The sequence below is a fragment of the Sebastes umbrosus genome, chromosome 12 (genome assembly GCF_015220745.1).
Source record: "Sebastes umbrosus isolate fSebUmb1 chromosome 12, fSebUmb1.pri, whole genome shotgun sequence".
Classification (NCBI taxonomy): Eukaryota; Metazoa; Chordata; class Actinopteri; order Perciformes; family Sebastidae; genus Sebastes; species Sebastes umbrosus.
Window position 1 is genome coordinate 31,986,896 of NC_051280.1, and position 23,016 is coordinate 32,009,911.

The window sequence follows — 23,016 nt, forward strand, 5'->3', positions numbered from 1 at the left end:
CTTGCATCACCCTGAAGGGGTTTATTTCACAACAATGCCCCGCTAGCTGTACATTATTCCTCTTATTACACGGCTACTTACTGAAGAAATCAATAATTTGACACAAAAACGGTTCGCCAGAGTCCGACATCAGAACTGCGTCCATAGCAACGGTCTGCTATAAAGAAATAACAGACCGTACAACGCTGTGATTGACCAATCAGAACCGAGTATTCAATTAAGCCGTGTAATAATGTACAGTAAACAACGGGGATCTGTCTCAGACATCTGGAGCTGATGTTGGCTCACACTGAGAGAAAGGCTGGCACTGTAAACCTGCTGCCAAAACAGTTCATCGTCCTGTCAGGGCAGATATATGGAGGAAGTGGACTGTCCCTCTGAGAGGAAATCAATGTGTTGCCAGGGGTAACAGGCACACCGACACCATGGCGACAATGGCTCCTCCTCTTTACACTGTCTGTGACCGACAATGTTTATGTGAGGCTGGGTTTAAAAGCTAATGGGGAAATAATAAAAGACTTGAAGGAGTTAGAGAGAAAGAAAGAAACTGGTAAGAGGAGTTGAATGTGTGACGTTAGCGTTGTAATAATGATATAGTTTCTACATCTCTGCATGAAAGTTCCTATATAGCTGAAGTTATACATGTTTTTTTTTTGGTAGTTGTGTGGAGCTTAGCACATATCTGAAACAAACCGGAATTTACCTGGCATCCTCGGCAGACTCTGCGATCAGGTGGAACGTCCTCTCTGGCATCACGATGTCGAGTCCGTTCTCCTTACCGGTGTTATCAATGATTTCTCTGAAGATTACAAGAAACGTACAAAAGGTCAATCTCTCTCTACAAAGTCAAACATTGTGTGTGTCCCTGAAGGTGACATGAAAAGCCGGTCCATTTCAATACTTTCACTTTCAATAGGCTACATTTAATAGACTACTCTGCTACCTTAGCCCCCCTAACAAGCGTCTGTCAGGTTAGGTATAACACATTGTAGAGGTGCTACTGGTTGCTTGGCAACTAGTGGCACCTCGTGAGTGTCGCAGGAATTCCGTTCGGTCGTCGATCTCATTATGTCATCACTAAAGTTAACGATTTCAGCGGACAACCTGGCAGTTTAACGTGGAAGTGAGATGGAAAAGATATTTGGTAACACTTCGCCATCATTAATAAATGGTAAATTAATAGTTAATTCAACTTAGTTGATAGTTATTTTACTGTTAACAATGAAATAATAATTAATAATGTTTACTGATTATTAATAATGCTATAATTTATTTAGTTATTTGCTGATTCCCTAAATTGGCAGAACACAATAAAACAATAAAACATCATCTAATACGACTGTAACTTTTCTTGAAATATATGTTCTAAATTACATTTTTAGAAAGTAGTATAGTCAGTAGTACATTAATACCAGATTAGTGTTTTCAGCAATGCAAAAAACAAACAACTAAATGTCTTTGGGACTTAAAAACGGACTCCGCCCTGTTTGATGACATCACACTGAACATTTCTGAGATAGCCTGATTAGCCCTTACTTGGCATCGTGCATGTCCAGCACCCCCTTCATCTTCTCCTCGCCGTCGTTCTCGAAGTACATGAGCTTGCTCTGCCGCAGCACGAACCAGCGGCGCTTCCAGTTGCGGCGGGACAGCGTGGACGAACCCCCTCCCTTCTTGTGGAGCCAGCCCTGCTTCAGAGCCTCCTGCTTGGCCCGGAACCACAGGAAGGTCTCGTCCTTCAGGACGCACCAGCGCCGCTTCCACGTGTTCATCAGACCGCCTGGAGGAGGAGAAAATAGGACATTTTTACTGATGTGTTTACAACACTTCTGCTGCAGAGAGGACAGAGGGACGCTAGATATCACATGACATTTGATGCATTAAATCACCTGCAAGGCAAAATTTGAGGTGAGGATGGAATAAACAGGAAGAAAAGTCTAAGGGGCCGTGCACATGGGTAACACTACGATACTTTATTGTTCGAGAGGGGAATCTTCTCTTCTCTTTTCGGTTTCTTAAAAGAAGTTGGAAGTATGTGATGAAGGAGATACCTTTGATGAAGAGGAAGCTGTGGAAGTATGGAAGCGTGACGCAGCTGTAGACGGAATCCCGCCGGTACGACAGCTCGTCGTCGGTGTCGAACCTGTCGAAGTCGTCCTCGCTGTCCTCAAACTGGAATAGAAATGACAGAAATGAGACATTCAAGACGTACAAAGTAGCATTACTTTGTTAGTTGTGAAGTACTTTTAGCCCTTTGTATCAAAGGACATTTGCAAAATAAACACTGGACGCATTTTTACCTTGACTTGGACGACTATTAGAAAAGTGTTAAGTCTAAATGCATCCTCGCTGAGAGCGGTGACCATTATGATTGTAATTGACTCTTCTAACCGTGACCTTACTTCTACGAAACCCTTTGGGGATACTGAGACACGACTCACCGATGACTGAGCCCCCTCCGAGCTGAAGCGGTAAGCCCCTGAGCTGTTGTAGGTGCCTACAGAGCCGCGGTAGTCAGGAGACCACTGGCCGCTACGAGGGTTGGAGAAGGCCACACTGCCACTGGACACGATGGCGCCCTCGTCGTAGTCATCCTGGTCGTAGTCCGAATCCTCGTCTGGCGGTATGAGCTCCACCAGGTCATCGGACTGAGCCTCAGACGAAGCCTGTGGGTGGCAGTAGACAGAGTCCCCACTGGATGAGGCGCTGTGGCAGGCGGGGGGCACCGGCGGTAAAGGCAGCGGCTGGTGAAGCAGGGCGGTTGGCGGCAGCGGTGGCGTCACACCGTCATTGGCGTACGGGTCTTCTTCAGACGAGTCATCGCTCGTTCGGATCCCGCTCGTCCGCTGGCCGTCCGAGTGGCCGTGCTCGCTCGGGTTTGGCGAGTCTTTGAAGGCCTCGTCGTCGGCCCCGAACCCTTCGTCGACCTCTTCCTCGTCGTTGCCTCTCCGCCGCCCGCTCTCTTTCTCCTTCTCCTCCCCTTCGCCGACTCCCAAGGAGCTCTCGATGTTCCTCACGCACTCGTCGATCTCGTCGAAGTTCAGCGAGTCGAGGAACTGCTGCGCCGCCTTGCAGGCCTCGTCCTCCAGGCGCATGAGCTCCTGGTCACGGAGGAGCTGCAGGCGGTTGAGGGAGGCCTCCGTCAGGGAGAGCTCCTGGCGCTCCTTCAGCCGCTGCAGCGACTGGATCTCCCGCTCCAGTCGCAGGATCTCCTCCACCTGAGATGCCTCGTGAGGACGGATCACCGCCTCCTGTTCAGACGGCTCCGCCAGGGCCTCTGCTGACTCAAGCTCCTCCAAGGTGTCCGGTGATGTCGCGGCTGCTACTGCAGGTTCAGGTTGAGGTAGAGCCAGAGAGGCCAACTCCTCAGCCCGATGAAGCTCTTCCAGTCTTCTGGCCATCTCAACCTGAGGATGGAAAAAAGACCACAAATTTGAGAACTATCTTTTTGGATCCAGTCCAGCCCAGTACGACAATAAACTGAAGACCGTAAATATTGCAGGAACATAAGATTGCATCGTAAACATTGACCTTTGTCTGGCTTGAAGGATATAATAATAATGACTGTTCTTTCTGTTTGATAAAACTTTTTAAAAGAATTAGAAAATAATAAGAAAAATCAAGTTAAACAAAACCCATCAGTGAAATGTCGAAAATAAAACCTCACTTTTTCATACACATTAATTCCTTAATAATCAGTTCCATCATACCTCTGTGGCGAGTCTCTCAGCCTCCAGCCTCTGTCTCTCCCTGCACAGACACACACAGACAGACACAGACAGACATCAGCTGACTGGAACCGACAGTAAGAGATAGGATTTACCAAAACACGAGTAATTACATTTCCCGTCTCATCGTGGCATTAAAATCCCGTAAAACCCATCTAGAATACAGACGATAAAGATCGGAAAGCAAGTAAACATCAACATTCAAACACCATTTTAGAGTAGGCGGAAATATCACATTTAGACTGCATGAAAAAAACTGCATGTGATTATCAGCAGTTAGTATTTAGGATTAAAAACTAATAACTAGACTAACTAACTAAAGCACTAACTACTCCTTTTACTTGACTAGCCCACCTCTCCATCTCCATCTCCTCCTCCTCCCTCCTCCTCCTGCAGCGCTCCACCTCCTTCTCTTCCTCCCTCCTCCTCCTCTCCTCCTCCAGCAGCTGGCCGTAGGCCCGGCGGGCCAGCTGGCCTCGCACACGTTTCTGGAAGGTGAGCGCTGCCCAGCGGAGCAGCAGGAACTTCCTCCTCCAGTAGAAAGCCCGGTAGTTCTTCTGAATGACCACAATGCACTGCAGCAGCTTCCTGTACTGCTTCCTGTGTGGAGGACAGCATCAACAAATCAACGAATGGGACTTTAAAGCAGTTTCTAAGGAGGTTTTTGATGTTGACTGTTGAGCCGATGGTCTGCATACCTGGCCATGTAGCCCATGACGTGAGCCTGGATGATCATGGCTGCTCTCAGCACCTCCATCTCCCTCTGCTTCTCCAGGCGATGCTCCAGAGACTCCCGAAGAAACACCTGAGGGGAGAGAAGAGGAGAGGAAACAGGAGAGGAGAGGAGAGGAGAGGAAACAGGAGAGGAGAGGAGAGGAGAGGAGAGGAAACAAGAGAGGAGAGGAGAGGAAAGGAGAGGAGAGGAGAGGAGAGGAGGAGAGGAGGAGAGGAAACAGGACAGAGGAGCTATCAGTAAAGATCAATAACATCATTTTTTTCCTTTCCCCAATTTTGCAACACAACATTTTTATATATTATATTATTTATATATATTTTTTTCATATGAATGAGTTCTATATTTATTGGTAATTTCTTCAGCTTTGACTTGGATCTTGAAACTGTACCGGGGCTATAAATCTAGTCTTCCCTCCTCTTTTTGTGACCGAACAGGCCTGATGGAGAACGGAGATTGCTGTATGGTATTAAAACAGTAAATATGAACAAATATCCTCACAGTAGAATATGTCTGACTCCCAGCTTCTGCCTAACACAGTTCATCATTACACATTATGAATTTACAAGTGAACAGACTTAAAGAGACTCCTTTCTCTCTAACATCCCCATTTAACAGAGAGTACCCTCCACCAGAACAATGAGGTGAACAAAGCAGCCGACATAAATCAAAATCCAGATCCTCCTCTTTCTTTTTGTTCACGCCGCTAAAGACCGCCGATTACTGCAGCCGCTGATTTTCGGCTACATCTCTCTCTCTGTGAAAAGGCCGATCTTACGAGCACTTAGTGCAGCTGCCCCGCTGTAGGAGCCAAGCTGGCGTCCATTGATAGAGGAACCGGGCCCTCTGAGGGACGCCGGGGGTTAATCCGATTAGGGGAGGGAGGAAAATGAGATACGGGACGCGGTCTCGGGGCGACAGAGGAGACGGTGGGGAAATGTCACGGTGCTACGGGGGTGCAGATTGTCTTTCTCCTGTTGAATGATGTACCGTGTGTGTGTGCGTGTGTGTGTGTGTGTGTGTGTGTGTGTGTGTGTGTGTTGTTGGCACAGAGACAGTGTTGAATCCTCAGTGGTGAAGCACTAATGAGATTTTCAGGAGGAAATGTAAACTCGTCGGGGTGATTTGGACGTCACTGACGAGCAGGTTAATTAACAAGGAAACATGCAGTACATGCCCCTGCACGTGCACGCGCACACACACACACACACACACACACACACACACACACACACACACACACACACTAAACCAGCCGTGTCTCCCCCTGAATTCACATGTTGGTTCAGGTTGTAGAAGACTTTGCAACAGCAGTTAAAGCCGTCACAGCAGATTAAAACTCTAAAAGCATCTGGATAATTCCTCTATTCAGAGGTAAAAAAAAAAAAAAGGAAAGTATACTACACTCAGGGTCTGAAATTTAACTTTTTTCACTTCCTGCCACTGTGGCAGGCCAGTATTTATTTTTGTCTAAATAAATATGGTTAAATTTTATCTGCCACTTTTGAAATCTCTGCGCTAAATGAAGGAATATCATTTTAGATCTGTTGTCATTCAATGTTCAATATATATTTTACACAAAAAAAAACATTATATGCATTTGAATTACACCGTAGCTTCCAGGGGAGCCCTATTTTTCAGGGATGGGAGGGTAGTGTACACAGTACTGTACTGTACTTTGCTATTGTCATCTATAGTGGTTATTTGCGTAAAAACACACAATTAAAATGATTATGATTATGTAGATATTTGCTTTGAAAATAAAAATGTTGGCAAGCTGTTAGGAAGTTAAACAGGTCATAATTCTCTCTCTAATATCTATTTTTAAACATCACCACCTTCAAACAACTGGATTTAAAAAATGTAATTTAATGAGATTACATTTTAATGCATCATGATAATGTTGTAATTCACCTTCAGAGCTTGAACGCCTCGTAATAATAACTCAATGGCACCTCCTTAACGTTATTAGCTCCGTTATTTAACTAGTCAGGACTGAGCTGCCCACCGGCTGCTAACAGCTAACGTTATTAACTCTCCTCCTGTTGATTACAACACAGGTTTGTTGTTCACAGTGTTGCATTATCAGCAAAAAATAGGGTGCGTCCCCTCAGGTTTAGTAGCACCACGCTGTTGAGCGTTTTTTCTCTCTCCACCCTGGCTCCAGTCCGAAACAAACTGAAACATGATACAGCGTGCGTATGCGTCATTGTGCATACGTAACTGTCGGAAAGCATCAATACAGAGGAATCGATAGTCACGGAGGCATGAGATGCCAAGGAATCGGACAACTAGGAACCGATTCTCTATTCACATCTCTAGCGTTTTCCCTGTCTGCAAAAGTGGCGGAAGGCCTGATGATTTTATCCTCCACTGCCAACAATTTACCTGCATTTGGCGGGTGCTAATTTCAGACCCGGTCTACACTACAGTGGTGGTAGAGGCATTAAGAGCAAAAGAAACAGTACTGCCGTGTAAATATACTCTCTTACAAATAACTCAATACTCAGCCAGGACCTAGTTTCCCTTTTATAGACACGCACGCACATCCAAGTGTACTTACAAAACCACCAGGTCTTTGTGAGTCCCCACAATGTCTGATCGGATTTATGTCCCCACGGCGTAAACACACACAAGTAAACACATACACACAAAACACACCCTCACTTTATTAATCAACTTCCTCCAACATGAGTCACACATGCTCAGAAGGGTGTACGAGCGCACACATTTGCATCCCAATGAATTGAACAGCTAATCCTTTTTAATCATTACTATGCTAATTAGCGCAACAAAAGCCGCGCTAAGCCTCGGCGCACTTTTTTGATTCTTGCTGTCGGGGGCCTTTAGGGAGGAGCGCCGCTCGCCGTGACAGGTCAGGCCCGTGGAGAGAACAGAACCATGGGAGACGCGAGCGGAGCCGCATCACTTCCAGGAAATTAACTTTGAGGTTGTAAAAAAACAAAAAAACAACTCCCAGACAATAGACAGGACATGTGCCGACTGAAAGGAGCTGGAGGCCGGCTCGATGTAAATCTCGCTGTGAGCGGCAGCGGGACAAAGTGGACGAATCCCTCTGAGGGAGATAGAATTGATTTAACGGTTTACAGGCAGTCGCGGCAGCAGGAGAGACGCTCTACAAAAGGCTTTCAGGTGGCGTGACTCACACCCTGGTAGCCATGTTGGATGTTCTAAAGCAAAGTCTGCAAATTAAAATGCAAACTAACGTGTGTCAAAAAGAGAATTTTAACAAGCCCCAAGAAGAGGAAGAGGAGGAGGAGGAGGAGGCCTGAATAGCCTTCTACAGAAGAAGAGTTTTTACATCTTCACCCTTCAAACTCTGAAAGATGTCTTCAAGAAGAATATGAAATAGGGCTGTCAATCGATTTAAATATTTAACCGTGATTAATCACAAATTAATCGCACATTATTTATCTATCTAAGTATTTAATACTCTTATCAACATGGGAGTGGACAAATATGTTTGCTTTATGTAAATGAAATCAATGAACAAGTAGGAGATAAAAAAATAGTAATACAAAAATAGTAATAAGAATAAATAAATAAATAAATATTATAAGAAATTGCACTTTTAAATATTTAAAAAATGGGTTTTGTTGCACGTTGCAAGCTTGAATATATTGTGTGACATTTGATAATTTTTTGTATATTTGTTAAGACATTCCTAGTAGTAGGAGAGAAAAAAATGGGAATAATAATAATAATAATAATAATAATAACAATAATAATAATAATAATAATAATAATAATAATAAATAAATACATACATAAATATTATAATAAATTATATTTTTAAATTTTTGTTTGCATTTGTTAATTGTTTTGTATGTTTGGTAAAACATTCCTATTATTTTATTATGTGCAAATACATAAATGCACGTGCAAATTGGTGAATTGATAAATTGATGTAATATCAGGTGACACCTGAGTGCTGCAGTCCTGACTCTTAATTCAGTTTCTTGTGGTCTCGTTGGTCCTGGACACACACACACACACACACACACACACACACACACGACACACACACACTAATGGCCATTCATCCGTCCACCCACACATACATGCATCCACCACTGCTGTCACCTCCTGCAGCATCACACAGTCATGCTGTGATTAGGGATCTGTGTCCCCATCTGTCATTCCCCCACAGCAACACGCTGGCAGCAGTAGGTTCATTCTATCTGATCCGGTGTAGTGGAAGCAGAGAGCAGCGGACCGAGGGGGATGAAGACTGGATCCAATAACTGTTGGATTCCACGCTTCAGGTGCTCCGGACTTCAATTATTCATGATCTCACAGAGCCGGCAGCAACACAGGTTACCTGAGCTCTGGAACGGTTTCATCGAGCTGGATTTTGTGAGACGCGTGAAGCCAAATTAAGCCTTGAGGGGAGCGGAGTGCAGCCAACGTGGATTGGCGAAGTTAAGTCTGCATCCAGTCGTATTCATGTTAGCGAGGAGAAAAAGGCATCAGCCGGTGTGAGCCAGAGGCAGAACGAACGGCGGGGCATTCAGGAGCTCAGGGTTTGACGGGAAAAAGTAAATTATACTGTGAGCAAGAGGGATATCTTCCACCGCTGAGAGACAGGAAATGTAAATGTGAGGGAAAAATTGTTTCTGAGGAAAACAATTTTCTGTCGTTGATACATTTTTGAATTAACCAAAGGACCCTTAAGGCCTGGACACACCAAGCCGACGGTCGGCCGACGGACAGTTTGGGGCCGTCTGTGAGCGTTTTATTGGCCGATCCAGCATGTTGAATCGGTAGTGGAGCTCGTCAGTGAGAGAAATCACTCTGATTGGCTGTTCGGCCTAAACTAATCAGTGCACGAGAAGAGAAACGGACGTGAGGAAAGCAAGCCAACGAGTAAAGTCAAGAGGAAAAACACAGGGGGCTCTTCTCATTTTTCATCTTCATCTCATCTAATCATTCCAGATATTTTCAAAGCGACATGAACATCTGGAATGAGGCTAAGCGGTGAGAGAGAGTGGTGTGAAAATGGTCCGCCGTCCTCCGTCGAATACAGATTACCACAGCCTGCTGGTGTGGAGAGTTATGTCCTCTCATGCAGGCGCTGAACGTACGTGCTAACTGGCTGTAGTCTTTGCTGTGTTCAAAAAATGCAACTCTTCGGCCAAGACAAAGGAGACGTGAGGCAACAGTCGGCCTTCATCGCCGCTAGTTCTTGGTGTGTCTGGGCCTTTAACCGTTTTTCAGAAACTACCTGAGTTGTAGAAATAAACCACATTTCTGCACAGGGTGTTTATGTCTGCGTAGCACTTTTATCTTTCTGCTTGGTGTCTGTGTTCAGGATTAAAAATACATCGTTACAAAGTAAAGCTCCATGTGAGAGTCAGCTTGGATCCACTCTGGTATCAAACATACGGACACACAGACCAGAGACCTGTGGCAACACAACCGGACCCTACCAGACCCGATTGGACTGAGTATAAATTGGTCCTAACCTGACTAAAGGACCTCTGAAGACCAAAAACAGCACAGGAAGATGCCAAAACAACTTTATGTGAGTGTGGCTGTAAAAGCAAAGAGCATCTGTCGTCCCTCACCTTGGTCTTTCCCAGCTGCCACTCGGTGCTGCTGCTGTCGTAGAGATGCAGCAGCTGGACGCAGCTCCCTCTGGGATCTTCCGGCGTCGTCGAGCCCCGCATCAACACCTTGTACCTGGGGATAACCGGTGAGGTAAAGCGGAAGGTTAGAATCCAGCACTGTTGTGGTTCACGGGATGGAGCAGATAGGAGACTATTTAGAGCAGGGGTTCTCAACCTTTTGCAACTGAAGGCACACTTGTGATTGTCAAAACATTTCCGAAGCACACCTTCCGTGTTGACAGAGAGGGATATTGGTTCTCAACCAATGTTGAGAACCAGTGTGCCGCGGCACACCAGTGTGCCACGGCACACTGGTTGAGAACCCCTGATTTAGAGAGTATTGGAATTAATCAAACACTGGTTTCAACAGAGCAGTGTGGACACAACCATCTCTATCTGTCACAAAAGAATAAAGGATGATATACTCTATGTGTTCATATAAGAGTGATATATGACTGAGATGATGGGATGGAAGTCTTGGGTGTGGAGACAAACCTGCAGCAGAAGTCTTGGAAAGGTCTCCGGATGGGGAAGCCGGTGCGTCGGATCTTCACCGTCTCCAACATGCCGGAATATCTGAGCTGGTTCAGAACCAACGTCTGGTCGAACTGGTCAGGCATCTGGAAGCAGACAGCGATTGATGGGAATTTAGGATAAATATGAGGCTGAAAACAGTCACATTCACATCTGAAATGACAACTTTCAGACCCCATAAAGATGTTTAGATAACGGCTAAATATGTAAACATGTAAATATCTGAAAATGTCAACAACTAAGAAGATCATTTCTCACAGAGAAAAAGAGAGAGAGATCGTGCGAGCAAGATGAGATGGCGAGAAGAGAGAAAGACGTAGCGCGGCGGTGCTGTGAATGAGAGACAATAAAGTTCCTTTCTGATTGTTTCATGGCGTTAACGCTCTAAAGCACAAATAAAAAACCATCAAACACTCAACAGATGATTTACTGTAGAGACAGACGCTCTTGGTTTAATTTCATCCATTACATCCAACATGCATCAGTAAATATATGCAGCAGTAAATATCAAAACTGTAGTAAACGGGCGACACACTGAACGTCAGGCTGCAGAGTGTGTTTACCGCTGTGACCACCAGCTGTCCTCGTCACATGTCATGATGCTTTTTCATACGTCAGTGGACTCATTTCTCATTTTTTTCACATTTTTTACAGCTCTTTAAATTCCTTTGAGTGCTGAATCAGTCAAACTATGCCCTATGATGTCTGCAGCTAATCCACACGCCTCTTCCCTCTCTACGCATGCAGACATTCATACATACATAACGCCCCTCATTCGGCAACTTTGAGAGAGACGTGCATATGACAGCAGCGGCCGGCAACGAATCAAAACCCTCCAAAAAAACACACTTGGCATTGAGATACCATTATGACTTACAGAAGTACATTCAGTGAAAGCCATTTTCCCGGGGACCCCTCTCACCCTGTGACCTCAGTGGGCGTCGGGGGCTCCGAATAAGAGGGGGCTTTCATACCCGCTCCTAATGACCCCCTTTATTCAGCCCCCATCGCTCCCCTGATAGCCCGTTGATGGCCCATTTGAGCTGCTGACATGAAGGGAGGCCAATTCACCACCAGATCTTGACTGAGTGATTGAATGGCGCCCTTTAACTGCCGCCCGGCCGCAGAGAGAGCACCTCATTAGCATAAGGTCCATTTGCATACGGCCGGGCCGCGGCGTACAAAGCCGAGCGGTGTCAGGAAGCTGCCCTCTGCCTCCTAGCCTTTCTTCGCCTCTGTTTCCTCTTTCTGCTGTCATCAACCACTCTTTCTGGGAGGCTCATACAGTCTCCTGCCCAGCTTGGTGAATTAAAAAAATTCTCCTTCTTTCTTCTTTTCTATCTTTATTTCAGTCTATGGAACACAATCTGGAGAAGTTTCATGCTGTGTCAAAGAGCAATTTGAAAGAGAAAAAAAGGTCTGCAGCCGGTGCTTTCTCACTTCATCCGCGACATTTTCAGTTTCAGAAAGGTCCATTTTGTTCTTTCTATTCAGTATTTCTAATAATGAATAGACTAAAGCTGCCTGAAGTGAGAATGAATAGCTCAAACTGACACCAATACAGACTTTGTACCTTAGAAATTAAAGCAAAGGTTGGAATATTTTACAGGAAAATCTACAATTTCTTTCTGGGTCAAATGCGTGGCGGTCATCTGCAATATCCATCTAATGTAGGGATACTCAATTTTATGTTTGTATACTATATACTGTACATTTTATACAATAATTAGCAATTAAATAAATGTATATTCATGTATTTATTGGTCGCATTTTGTTTGACAAAGTTAGGAAAGCAATGTTTAAGAAAAGCCTGATGTTGCCTTACACATAAACCATTCAGTGAGACATACAGTTAATTAAATGAATTAAACACGGGTATCGGATCGGTACTCGGAAGCCCAGGTATGGCCATCGGTAATCGGTACCGAAAAAGTCGGATCGGCGCATCCCTAATCTAATGTCTTTTCTATCTTTGGAGCTGAAGAGTTGCTTATGGACGACCCAGAGACATGATAGTTAAAGACAACTCGTAATGTTACAGCATACAATAAGAGACAAGATAGTGTGCAAAGCAGCTCCATGAAGAAATGGTTCTCCCAGTTTGGTGTGGAAGAACTTGACTGGTCTGCACAGAATCCTGACCTCAACCACCGAACATCAGTGTTGGACCGCACTAATCCCTGCAACCAGGTTCAACATCTGGTGGAAAGACTGAAACCAGACGAGTAGCGGCTGCTGATTAATGCCCAAGGTTTCTCCAGATTACCCATTAAAACTGTTGCATATGACTGAAATGTTCAGTTTTTGTTGGGATTGTTGGGAAATGATGCCTCTTTCAGCCATATCCTTTGATTTAAAACTGTTTTGGGACAATATCCCAACTGTTCCGGAGTAAGTTAGCTAGAGTCCATAACAACAACAAGTGATGTGAATTAGCATCCAGAGGTCGGACAGACCGTCTCAGGAACTCTACAGGGGCGTGACAACAATAGCCTGAGGGGGTAAACTCAGTGTCTTTCTCAGCCCAACTTCCCTGCTAAAAGACTCAGAGCTCGGGGCATTCAACAGGACAAAAGGGGGGCGTGGTAGTCCGCTCCCGAGGGGGTTGGGAACCGGCGGGGGGAAGATAACCGAACTCAGGATGAGCCGTCCATCATTCACCACCGGTAAGAAGGTACAGGAAAGCTGCATCATCATGAATCTTCTTACTTAGACATTTTTCATTCTGTATGTGATCTTCAGCAAATATTCACGTATTCTAAAGATTTTCCACATGAAAATATGAAGCACTCTTTAAAGAATAGGGTCATCTTGGATGAAGTTAGGATGTCCATTTGTGTCAATGCTGAAAAATCATCTCTGACATCCGGCCCAAGGTTCTTAAGTCGTGTTTCCACGGCATGGTATGGGGGCTGGAGCCGATCCCAGCTGACATTGGGTGAAGGCAGGGTGAACCCTGGACAGGTCGTCGGACTATCACAGGACTGACACACAGAGACAGACGGCAACTTTACAGTTATCGTCAAGTCAAGTCAATTTTATTTGTATAGCCCAAACAGGTAGAGCCAGAGCAACACAATCTCGTCTCCACGCCAGATAGGTAGAGCCCGAGCAACACAACCTCCTCTCCGCGCCAGATAGGTAGAGCCAGAGCAACACAACCTCCTCTCAACGTCAGATAGGTAGAGCCCGAGCAACACCTCCTCCTCTCCAGGCCAAACCGACAGAGGCAGAGCAACAAGACCTCCTCTCCACCCCAGATAGGTAGAGCAAGAGCAACATGACCTCCTCTCCACACCAACCAGATCGAGCCCGAGCGATACAACCCCCTCTCCAATTGCACTTCAGCGGCCCGAGTGGCAGCAAGAGATAACTGAACATATTAACCCAGAAAGAATGAAATTAGATTTCCTCATTTACTCAGGCGACCTCTTTAGGAAAACAGAGTTTTATTCTTTCTTTTGCAAAATTAGTTTCTGCCTCTGATTACACTGAAAACCTCAAATATTGATGAATCTATACTATACAAATACAATGTCAAAAAGGTGACACCTTCTAACTGCTTCTTTTGTTTGACCAATAGTCCAAAAACCAAAAGGTTCTCAATTTACAATCAGATTAACAGAGAAAATCCTCACAGTTCAGAAGCAGGAAACAGAGAATATTTGATATATCTGATTTATGTTTCTACATATTATTGTTCTACCTCTAAAGTTGAAAGCTAGACGACCTTCGCTCTCTGTAAGGATCAACATTCTTGCTTTAAACAGGACTTAGAACATCTAAGAGCATCTAGAAGCCAAAGACCTCTGCGTTTCTTTGTCAGAAGTCTTGTTTGCTTCTGGGCGTTCCAGGTCTGACTGTGGGAGCCAGCAGGGATTATCACTCACTCCTTCACTGGGTTTTGGGGAATCCCTGGCTGGAACAATGTTTTCTGCACATAGAAGGACATAAATCCAACCTAAATCCCTGACCCTACTGGATTTAAGCCTGACCCAGTTTGCAGGAGGATTCTTGTGGGTTTGTATTTCTAAAAAAGAAAACATCAATGACACAAAGGAAACCTGCAGAGGGTAGAGCTACTGAGGTGAAACCAATAAAAACAAAGACAGACAGACATATATCATGGACAATTAAGTCTCCATTAGTGGATTAGAAAATTACCTCCAGCTTCTTTGTGCAAGTTCTCGTAATGAATGAGAATGTCAGAACAAATGCTGTTTGCATTTTTGTGCGGGTTGAATAAAAAGTTTTCACACACACCAGTCTGAACTAAAATAATAAAAGACAATGCACTTATTGCAGATCAGTGTTAAATGCTCTAGTTTTTCTTTTAAAAAGAGAAAATTCAGAATATCAACATGCTGCAGAAATAGCAGCTATGACCTAGAGATGCAACAAACAAGTTTTTCTTCCATTATCGATTCATCTGTCAATCATTCTTTCAACAAATCGATCGGAGGTTCAGTCTATAAAACGTCAAAAAAGGCAGTGAGAAATGGCCATCACAATTTCCCAGGTGACGTCTTCGGTCCAAAACCACTCAAATCACAATGATATGAATCAAAGAAAAGCTGCAAATTCTCACATTTGAGAAGCTGGAACCAAACAAATGGTTGGCATTTTTGCGTCATTAATGATTTTTAACACAACAGAAGAGATTAAAAATGACACCAAATCTTGAAAAACTGGCACCTTAAAGGGACTGTATGTAAGTTTTGACACGTATAAATGTTTTTTTAATCGTTTTTATTGCCAATGATTGAACAGGTTGTAACCTAACTTAAAAAATAAGACCTTCCGCGACTTTCTGGGTTTTCGCGAGAGCCTTTACTCTCTTCAGCTCTGCCACACGGCTCACAGTGTGCAACCATAGCTAACGTTGGGTTAGAAGTGGAGTTCGCTGACGCCATCAAACGACCAACACAACTCAGGTTTTGGACATCAAAACAGACCCCGAGCTCGCAAAATTCCTATTGGACAGATAAGCTAACATTACTGCCAAGCATGTGAAATATAAAATGATATTGTGGTTTTAACAGGCTAATGTTGCTAACGTTAATCACGTTCAGTCTCGTGTGTGTCGCCTCACTGTTTTGACCGATGCTCACACGTGTCTACGTAGTGCGAGCTCAAGTGGACGCTGTTGATTTAACGGCCACAGGTGTCACTGTTAACAAGCAATTTCTGATTCCTACATACACTTGACATGAGAGAGCACTGACGTTATTTCCCATCTTTGCATCACAAAAAAAAAATGAATCTGTGTTTGGGACATATTGAAGGATCAACAGCGGTGACGTCCCGTTAGAAAGAGAACTGAGCTTTTCTTACACAACAAGTCACCAGATAAACTACTTTTCTCCTCATCATCATGTCAGTAACCAAACCGTCTCCTCAGTATCTATTCAACCTCAATCACGCTTGATGCTAATAACCATCATGCACTTATAAAGCAGACACAGTAGACCTGCAGGCTCCATCTCTAGTCAAATGATGGTTTGTTTTCCTTCTTGAAATTCAATGTGGATCAATTTGGTTCTGAAAGCCTTCGAGTCCAATTAACGAGACAACAAACAGGAAACACCAGAGGGACTGTCTGTACGTCCAGTGCATGGCATTATATAAACCACTAATTCTTGCAGTTGAATTCATTAAAGGAACAAGCTGTTGCATCTCGTGCGTTATGGTCAGAACCGGGCTTTCCTCTAGTATGGTTCTACCCGACAACACAGACGAGCCTTCAGAGCCTTCCCATCGCAATTTTAGAGGAAAGGAAAGGAAATCTAACCAGAGTGCAAACTAGTAAAGTGCTGATTGAGACAATAATATTATATTATAAGTTATTATAAGTTGCAAACTGATGAAATATTGTATAAAAAATGTTGTTTAGGAGTATTATATATATTATCTCTATACACAGAGAGGTTATGCACATAGAGTTATATGCATATATGGAGGTAAGTGAATATATATAAGATGAATATTAGAGAATAGATTTTCTATATACAGGTTAATTACTGCTGCAGCTCTATTTTACTGTCTATGTTTAGAAGTGATTGAGCAGGAGAGCTGAATCGGTGTCATTCAAAAACACATTTAGATATTAAATGCATGCTTCTTTTTTAAAAAAAATTCCTTATTAGATGGCACTTTCTTCAGTTTGTGCAAAAGACTGGAAATCAAGCTGCCTGGAAAGCCTGGAATGATGAGAATTAAACCGCTGCGTCTCACCTCATTCCACAGCACTGGAGAAACCCCTCCACTGGACAGTTACACACCTCCGTGCAACAAGCGTGCACTTGACCACACCGCTTCCCATTTAAAAAAAAGCAAAGCAAGCATCAGGTCTCACCGTGCATCCTATAGCTCCCGAGCTTCGCTTCCTTCAGGGTTTGTCAGATCAGAAACAAAACGGGGAAAAATGACAGAAAAACTTCCCCAAAGCTGCTGTCTTGTCTCGTCTCTCTCTCTCTCTCTCTGTATGTGTCTGACCGGCTCACACACACTCACACTCAACACACACACACACACTGCCACCACAGAGTCAAACAAAGGCTTTCAAACCCAGAACTCCACTCCCCCTTTTTTTTGTGTGGAGAGGGAGGGCCGTGGTTGCCATGGCGATGCATCTCTCCTGCTGAGGCTAATTTGTGCAGGCCACTTGTAGGGCCTGACAGAGAGAGAGAAAGAGAGAGTGTGTGTGTGTGTGAGAGAGAGAGAGAGAGAGAGAGAGAGCGAGAGAGAGGCTGTTTACATTCAAACGTGGTGGTGTTGACTTCAGTGTCCACTCACTGCAGCTTCTACTGGTCTGACACACTGGTTGGTGTGTGACGCTGCCTCAGACTGGCTGAACATGAGCCCATCATCTATCAACTCCCCGTCGAACCATTTTTCTGATCTTATCATGAGATATTTCATATCGTAATGAAAGTAAAATAGATGCATCTTTAAATGCAGTTTATATATTAATTAAAGCTGGTGCTGCATCATCATTTGTAATTTCCATTTATTTCAAATTTTTCCATTTATTTTATTCTATTTTATTTAAACGTGCAGTAGGCCGAATGTTTTTGGCATCATTGGGCAAAAATGTCCATAATAACCTTTCAGCATATTGTAATTCAAGTGTTCTCCAGCTCGGCTCTGATTGGTTGTTTTCCCCCGGTCTGTGAAATCTTGTAGATGCCGTTAGGAGCCCCGGAGGACACCGGAGGACACAGAGGAACATGATGTATTTCAGATTACCTGTCTCATGTACTACTGTCAGGATATAGTGACCGTTTTATAAAAGTAACTTTTTTTTAAAATCATATTTGCTCCATTTCTTCCCACTGCTGCTTTAAATAAAAGAAAACCTAAAGCTCACAAGCAATTTCATTTTAGGTTTGGTTCATTTTAGCCAACTCAAAGGGGATAGTTTCTGTTTTTACGTTCCAGTCAGAGACAAGCGTTTTATATAAAACTAGAATGGCACTCGGAGAGCGCAGACCTCCGCCAAGGTGCGTGTCTTTAAAAACAGATCACAGCTCACAGCCGGCGGTACCGTGAGGTGGACGGCTTGTTATTATTAACACGGTGTGTTTCTATGTAACGTATCGGCGGATGCCTCTCTCATTCAGCAGCCTTGTTATGTCTATATAACGTTACACTACGTTGTCTCTCATCCCATCATCTACCGCTTTATTCTTTCTCACCGCCAACGCCCAGCAGCTTCCGCACACACATCCACACACGGATCTCTCTGCTCGAAGAAGGAGGCGGGGTCATGCGTCATCAACGCGTCATCAGCTACACTGCGCATGTGTTATACCCTGTGGTCTTAATGCTCAGGCTGATCGGAATCGCCACCAAAATCTAATGGATTGTTCATTGTGCCAAAGCCAACCCCTCCAGAAAATTTCATTCAAATCCATCGCAAACTTTTGGAGTAATCCTGCTAACAGACAGACAGACAGACAGACAGACAGACAGACAGACAGACCAACGCCGGTGAAAACATAACCTCCTTCCGTGGCCTTGGTGGAGGTCACTAGAGTTTAGTTGGAAAGCTTCAGGAGGCTTGCAGTGCTTGTAGGGATATATGTATTGTTTTCCTGGAGGTGGCGAATGCAGAGTTGAGAGAGATTAAGAGCCAGGTTGAAAAACACCAGGATTTTCCTTTCTACAACAATAAGTAAATATCTGATTAGGTTAAGTTACGTTACAGACAGACTGCTACCAGATCAGTGACCTGGTGGGACTCCTGAGTCGTTGGCGTGTGACTGTGTCCTAATTGTGTTTAGAGCCAACAGTCTGTCCACGCTATTATGCATTCAGTCAATATATTGATATTTCCAGAGACTCCACTTACCATCTGCAGGAGTCCCATGACCCAACACACCGTTACATCACTGCACCCAAAATAGCTGTTAGTCAGTCAGTCCGTCTGTTAGCAAGTTAACCTCTCCTCACTTCCCAAAGTGTCAAAAAGAAGAAGAGCTAAAGGTTGAAACTCATTCTGAGGGTTTCTGAGGCAGATCAGTCAAATATTCGTCTTTGTTTCCACATTGAAGTGTTCTTCATCCTTTCTTCTGACACCTGCTCAGAGTCAAACAGGCAGATGACAGGGACGCCTCTCAGGGGGCTTTTAGGGGCCGCGTGCCGGGTCAACCTGACCCTTGTGTGTTTCCCCTGGGGCGCCCCCCCCCCACCTCCTCGCCTCACTACATTAAACCCCATTCAAAAGTCATCATCCAGCCTTGTTTAACATTTGATCAGGAGAAGAGGAGTCCAGACGGTCGTGTTTCGCATCATAAAAACACGACCAGCTGGTCTCCCAGAGGACACCGAAGATACCCACAATGTGTGTCTTATCTTCAGATCTATGTATCTATCTGTCTTTTTATCAAGACATTAAGAAAAGAAACTGCCCTGTAGATATAAACGGCTCATTCTAAGGTAATTCAAACACGACGATTCTTATTTTCAGGTGATTATACACTAAAGAAAACATACTTATTAATATTATATTGCATTTCTGCCAATAAATCCCCCGAAATATTACACACTGGTCCATTAAAGGCACTATATGTAACTTTTCATAAGATCCTTATCAATGATACCTTTGGTTGTGGTTAAGTGAACTGCAGTCAGCATCCTGACATCCCTCCACGCCGTCCATTAACTCCTGATAATGGACAGCTCGTTGGGCATTATCCCTCAGTTAATGTTATGAAGCAACCAATGGCAGATCCATGCTGCATAGTTACTGTAAGTTACAGCGAGCTGGCCAATCATACCTTAAGCACTCAAGACAATATTTTGCTATGTTAGCTGCACACTGTTTGCGCTTTAGGGGAGCTGAAGAGAGGGCGAGGCACTTGGGAGCGCACATAACCGTCATATTCTTTGGATTTTCCCGGCAAAACAGTCCCGAAACCTTTACACAGAAATCAGTCCTCAGGCTGTTATAGGCAACCGAGAAAGTCGGGCAAGGTCTCAGTTTTTAAAGGTCCCATATCGTGCTCATTTTCAGGTTCGTACTTGTATTTTTATGTTTCTACTAAAACATGTTTACATGCTGTAATGTTAAAAAAAAAATGTATTTCCCCCATACTGTCTGCCTGAATATACCTGTATTTACCTTCTGTTTGAAACGCTCCGTTTTAGTACATTTCAATGGAATTGCGTTGCTAGGCAACAGTTTGGGTCCATGTTTACTTCCTGTCAGCTGACGTTATTTACATACACCGCAACAGCAAATACACTGGGAAACATTTTGAATTTTTACGTTTAAAACCGTGTAATGGTGTAAATATTGTCAATTTGTGACATCACAAATGGACAGAAATCCTAACGGCTTGTTTCAAACGCACAGTTTCTGAATACAGTCTGTGTGTGCATTTCTCTGTATATTGAGCGCTTTGATAGTTTAACAGTATTTATACAGCACTTAAACCTGCTTTAGAATATAAAAGATCTGAAAATCTCACTTTTTACAATATGGGACCTTTAAGTTACGTTACAATCCGTTCACACATTGTAAAATATAAAATGATAATTTCATATAAAATGTTATATATAGTACCTTTAACTCTGATTTGGGAGATTTTGTTAAACATTTTGAGAAAATGCTACGGAGAAATACCTGTACTGGGTGCATAAATCTTGGCTGGCAAAAACTGCTTTACAACATCTTAGTTTCCTTTAAAAAAAGAAGTGTGAAGTGTTTCCTCACAGATTCCCACAATTCACCTGCAGGTTAAATGCCAGCGCCTTCCACAGAGATGACCCTGTGGTCACAGAAGAATCTCCAGAAACGTTCACAGTCAGCTACTTAACACATCAATTAGTTTCTAGCAGACAACCTATGACTCTCTGGTAGTAAACCAACACCGACGACCAGGCGTGGGAACTATCAATAACCACTGGCATCAGAAATCAATCAGTGATTCCATGTTGACCGCATTCCCACTTAAACTTGACACAGCTGACGTTTGCAATGATGTTGCTAATGAGCGAGAGGACGAGGCACCCAGACAGATATCGATAAGACGCTGATCTAAGAATAGTCCTGCCGATGAGATAGTCAATACTCCCGGGTAGCCTGGGGAGTTTCAAACCACAGACGAACACGTGGTGACGTCACCCAGAAGAAGAAGAAGCTCTGATACCATCTTTCCAGTCACAGGCCACGAATAAAATATAGAGCAAAGAGAGAGGAGCCTGGTTGGTGCCGAGGAAGCAACAACCAGCGTGATATCAAGCAAACACACCCACGACAAGCCTCCCTTTCCAGGTTAGCCTGCGTTGAATCCCACCACTCTTTCCTGTATATCATTTGTGTACATTATCCACGCATTCTCCACTACTCCAGCCTGTTGCTAGGCAACCAGGGGGAAGGGTCAAAGGGCACCAAAAAGGGCCAGACACGTCTCATTCCTGTCTGCGGCTGGTTGGCTGGCTGGATGGTTGGCTGGTTGGTGGGGGAGGACTGTTTGATTATTAAAATGACACACACTCTCTCTGTGATACTTCAGCGCTCCGACATCCTGACCTGCTAATGTTCGCTCAAGGCAAAATGTGTGTGTGTGTGTGTGTGTGTGTGTGTGTGTGTGTGTGTATGCATATCAGCACTCACCTTGTGTGTATTTGGTTTGATGCATCGGATGAAGAACGGGTTGGAAGTGCTGAGCGTGGACATCAGGGAGTGCAAAGAATCCTGCAACCACACAAACACTTCTGTTACGACTAGTATCACTATTATTACTGCTGTTGCCTCCACTAAGACTACGGCTACTACGGTATTTTTACACTTTGCTACAAACGGCAGCAGCGTGACGAGGTGCTGAGCGTCTATTCTGCGCTGAGCGCTGCACGTTTGGTGTTTTTTTTGAGAGTTGAAAAATGTTCAACTTTTGGTAAAACTTCACAAAAGACCAACCGTCACGTCCTACATGTAACTACAAGTGTTTTACAACAACAACAATAGAGGAGAAATGAATAAACATAGACCGGCGGGTCCGTCTTCTCTCCCTATAGGTGTTTCAAACTTCCCTTCATCCAGAGCCAGTACTCTACCTGGTGCCAACATTTTGGTATTCCGTATCATAGCAACCAGATGCAACCAAAGCGCAGCTGAAAAACAAAACGCTGTGCTTCGTTGCCCTTCTTTATTCTGCATTTAACAATAAACAAGTATTTCATTAGTTTTAAAATCATCTTTGTCGTTAAAAAAACAACAATATAGGCTACGTAATCATAGCCATCAATAAAGCGTATTTATATATAGCACTAAAATCCGGATAAATGAAGTAGGTTGCGCAAAAAAAAGCAATAATACAGCATATCGCGCTGTTGAGCCAATTATTCTCACCTACAACTGTCATCCTTGTCATTTAACAACCAACAATATAATATATAATAATAACAATATATAATAATAATATTTATACAGCACTAAAAATCAGGATAAATAAAGTAATTTGCAAAAAAAAGTTGCAATAATATATTTATATATATATATATATATATATATAAATATTTCTTATAAATAAGGATTTCAAAAGGGTTCTTCCTGAAGGGCTGAGGTAACAGCCACCTCTACTACTACTAGAGTCAGAACTAACTGACTAAAATAACATGCACTTCTGTATAACGTGTCCTACGTCAGATCAGAGAGTGGTGTTGTGTTCGTGCAGCCGGTCCCGGTATTCAGCACCGATCTCCACAGTGAACTTACCTTAAACTGGGAGCTGACGGTGGGCCGTCTGTGCTTGGAGGTGTTCCTCAGAGTGTCCTGCTTGTTTCGGCTCAATACGTGTTCAAACAGATCGTAGACAAAGTCCAACCTGACGAAGCAAAAAGGAAATAGTTAGAAAACACATGCTGTGATTTACGCAGAGTCTAA

General features: G+C 43.7%; 1 protein-coding gene across 2 annotated transcripts in view; it reads right to left on the reverse strand.

The window, feature by feature from the left end:
- Positions 1 to 23,016, reverse strand: part of myo10 (myosin X) — a 134,243-nt gene that overhangs the window by 17,772 nt on the left and 93,455 nt on the right. For both annotated transcript variants that reach the window (XM_037787266.1, XM_037787267.1), the window contains exons 18-28: positions 22,849 to 22,957; positions 21,748 to 21,828; positions 10,587 to 10,711; positions 10,050 to 10,164; positions 4,427 to 4,533; positions 4,083 to 4,328; positions 3,711 to 3,750; positions 2,442 to 3,407; positions 2,052 to 2,172; positions 1,537 to 1,780; positions 704 to 799 (exon numbers count right to left, since the gene is read on the reverse strand). In XM_037787266.1, the coding sequence (XP_037643194.1) occupies positions 704 to 799; positions 1,537 to 1,780; positions 2,052 to 2,172; positions 2,442 to 3,407; positions 3,711 to 3,750; positions 4,083 to 4,328; positions 4,427 to 4,533; positions 10,050 to 10,164; positions 10,587 to 10,711; positions 21,748 to 21,828; positions 22,849 to 22,957 (2,250 nt within the window). The remainder of the gene's footprint in view (positions 1 to 703; positions 800 to 1,536; positions 1,781 to 2,051; positions 2,173 to 2,441; positions 3,408 to 3,710; positions 3,751 to 4,082; positions 4,329 to 4,426; positions 4,534 to 10,049; positions 10,165 to 10,586; positions 10,712 to 21,747; positions 21,829 to 22,848; positions 22,958 to 23,016) is intronic.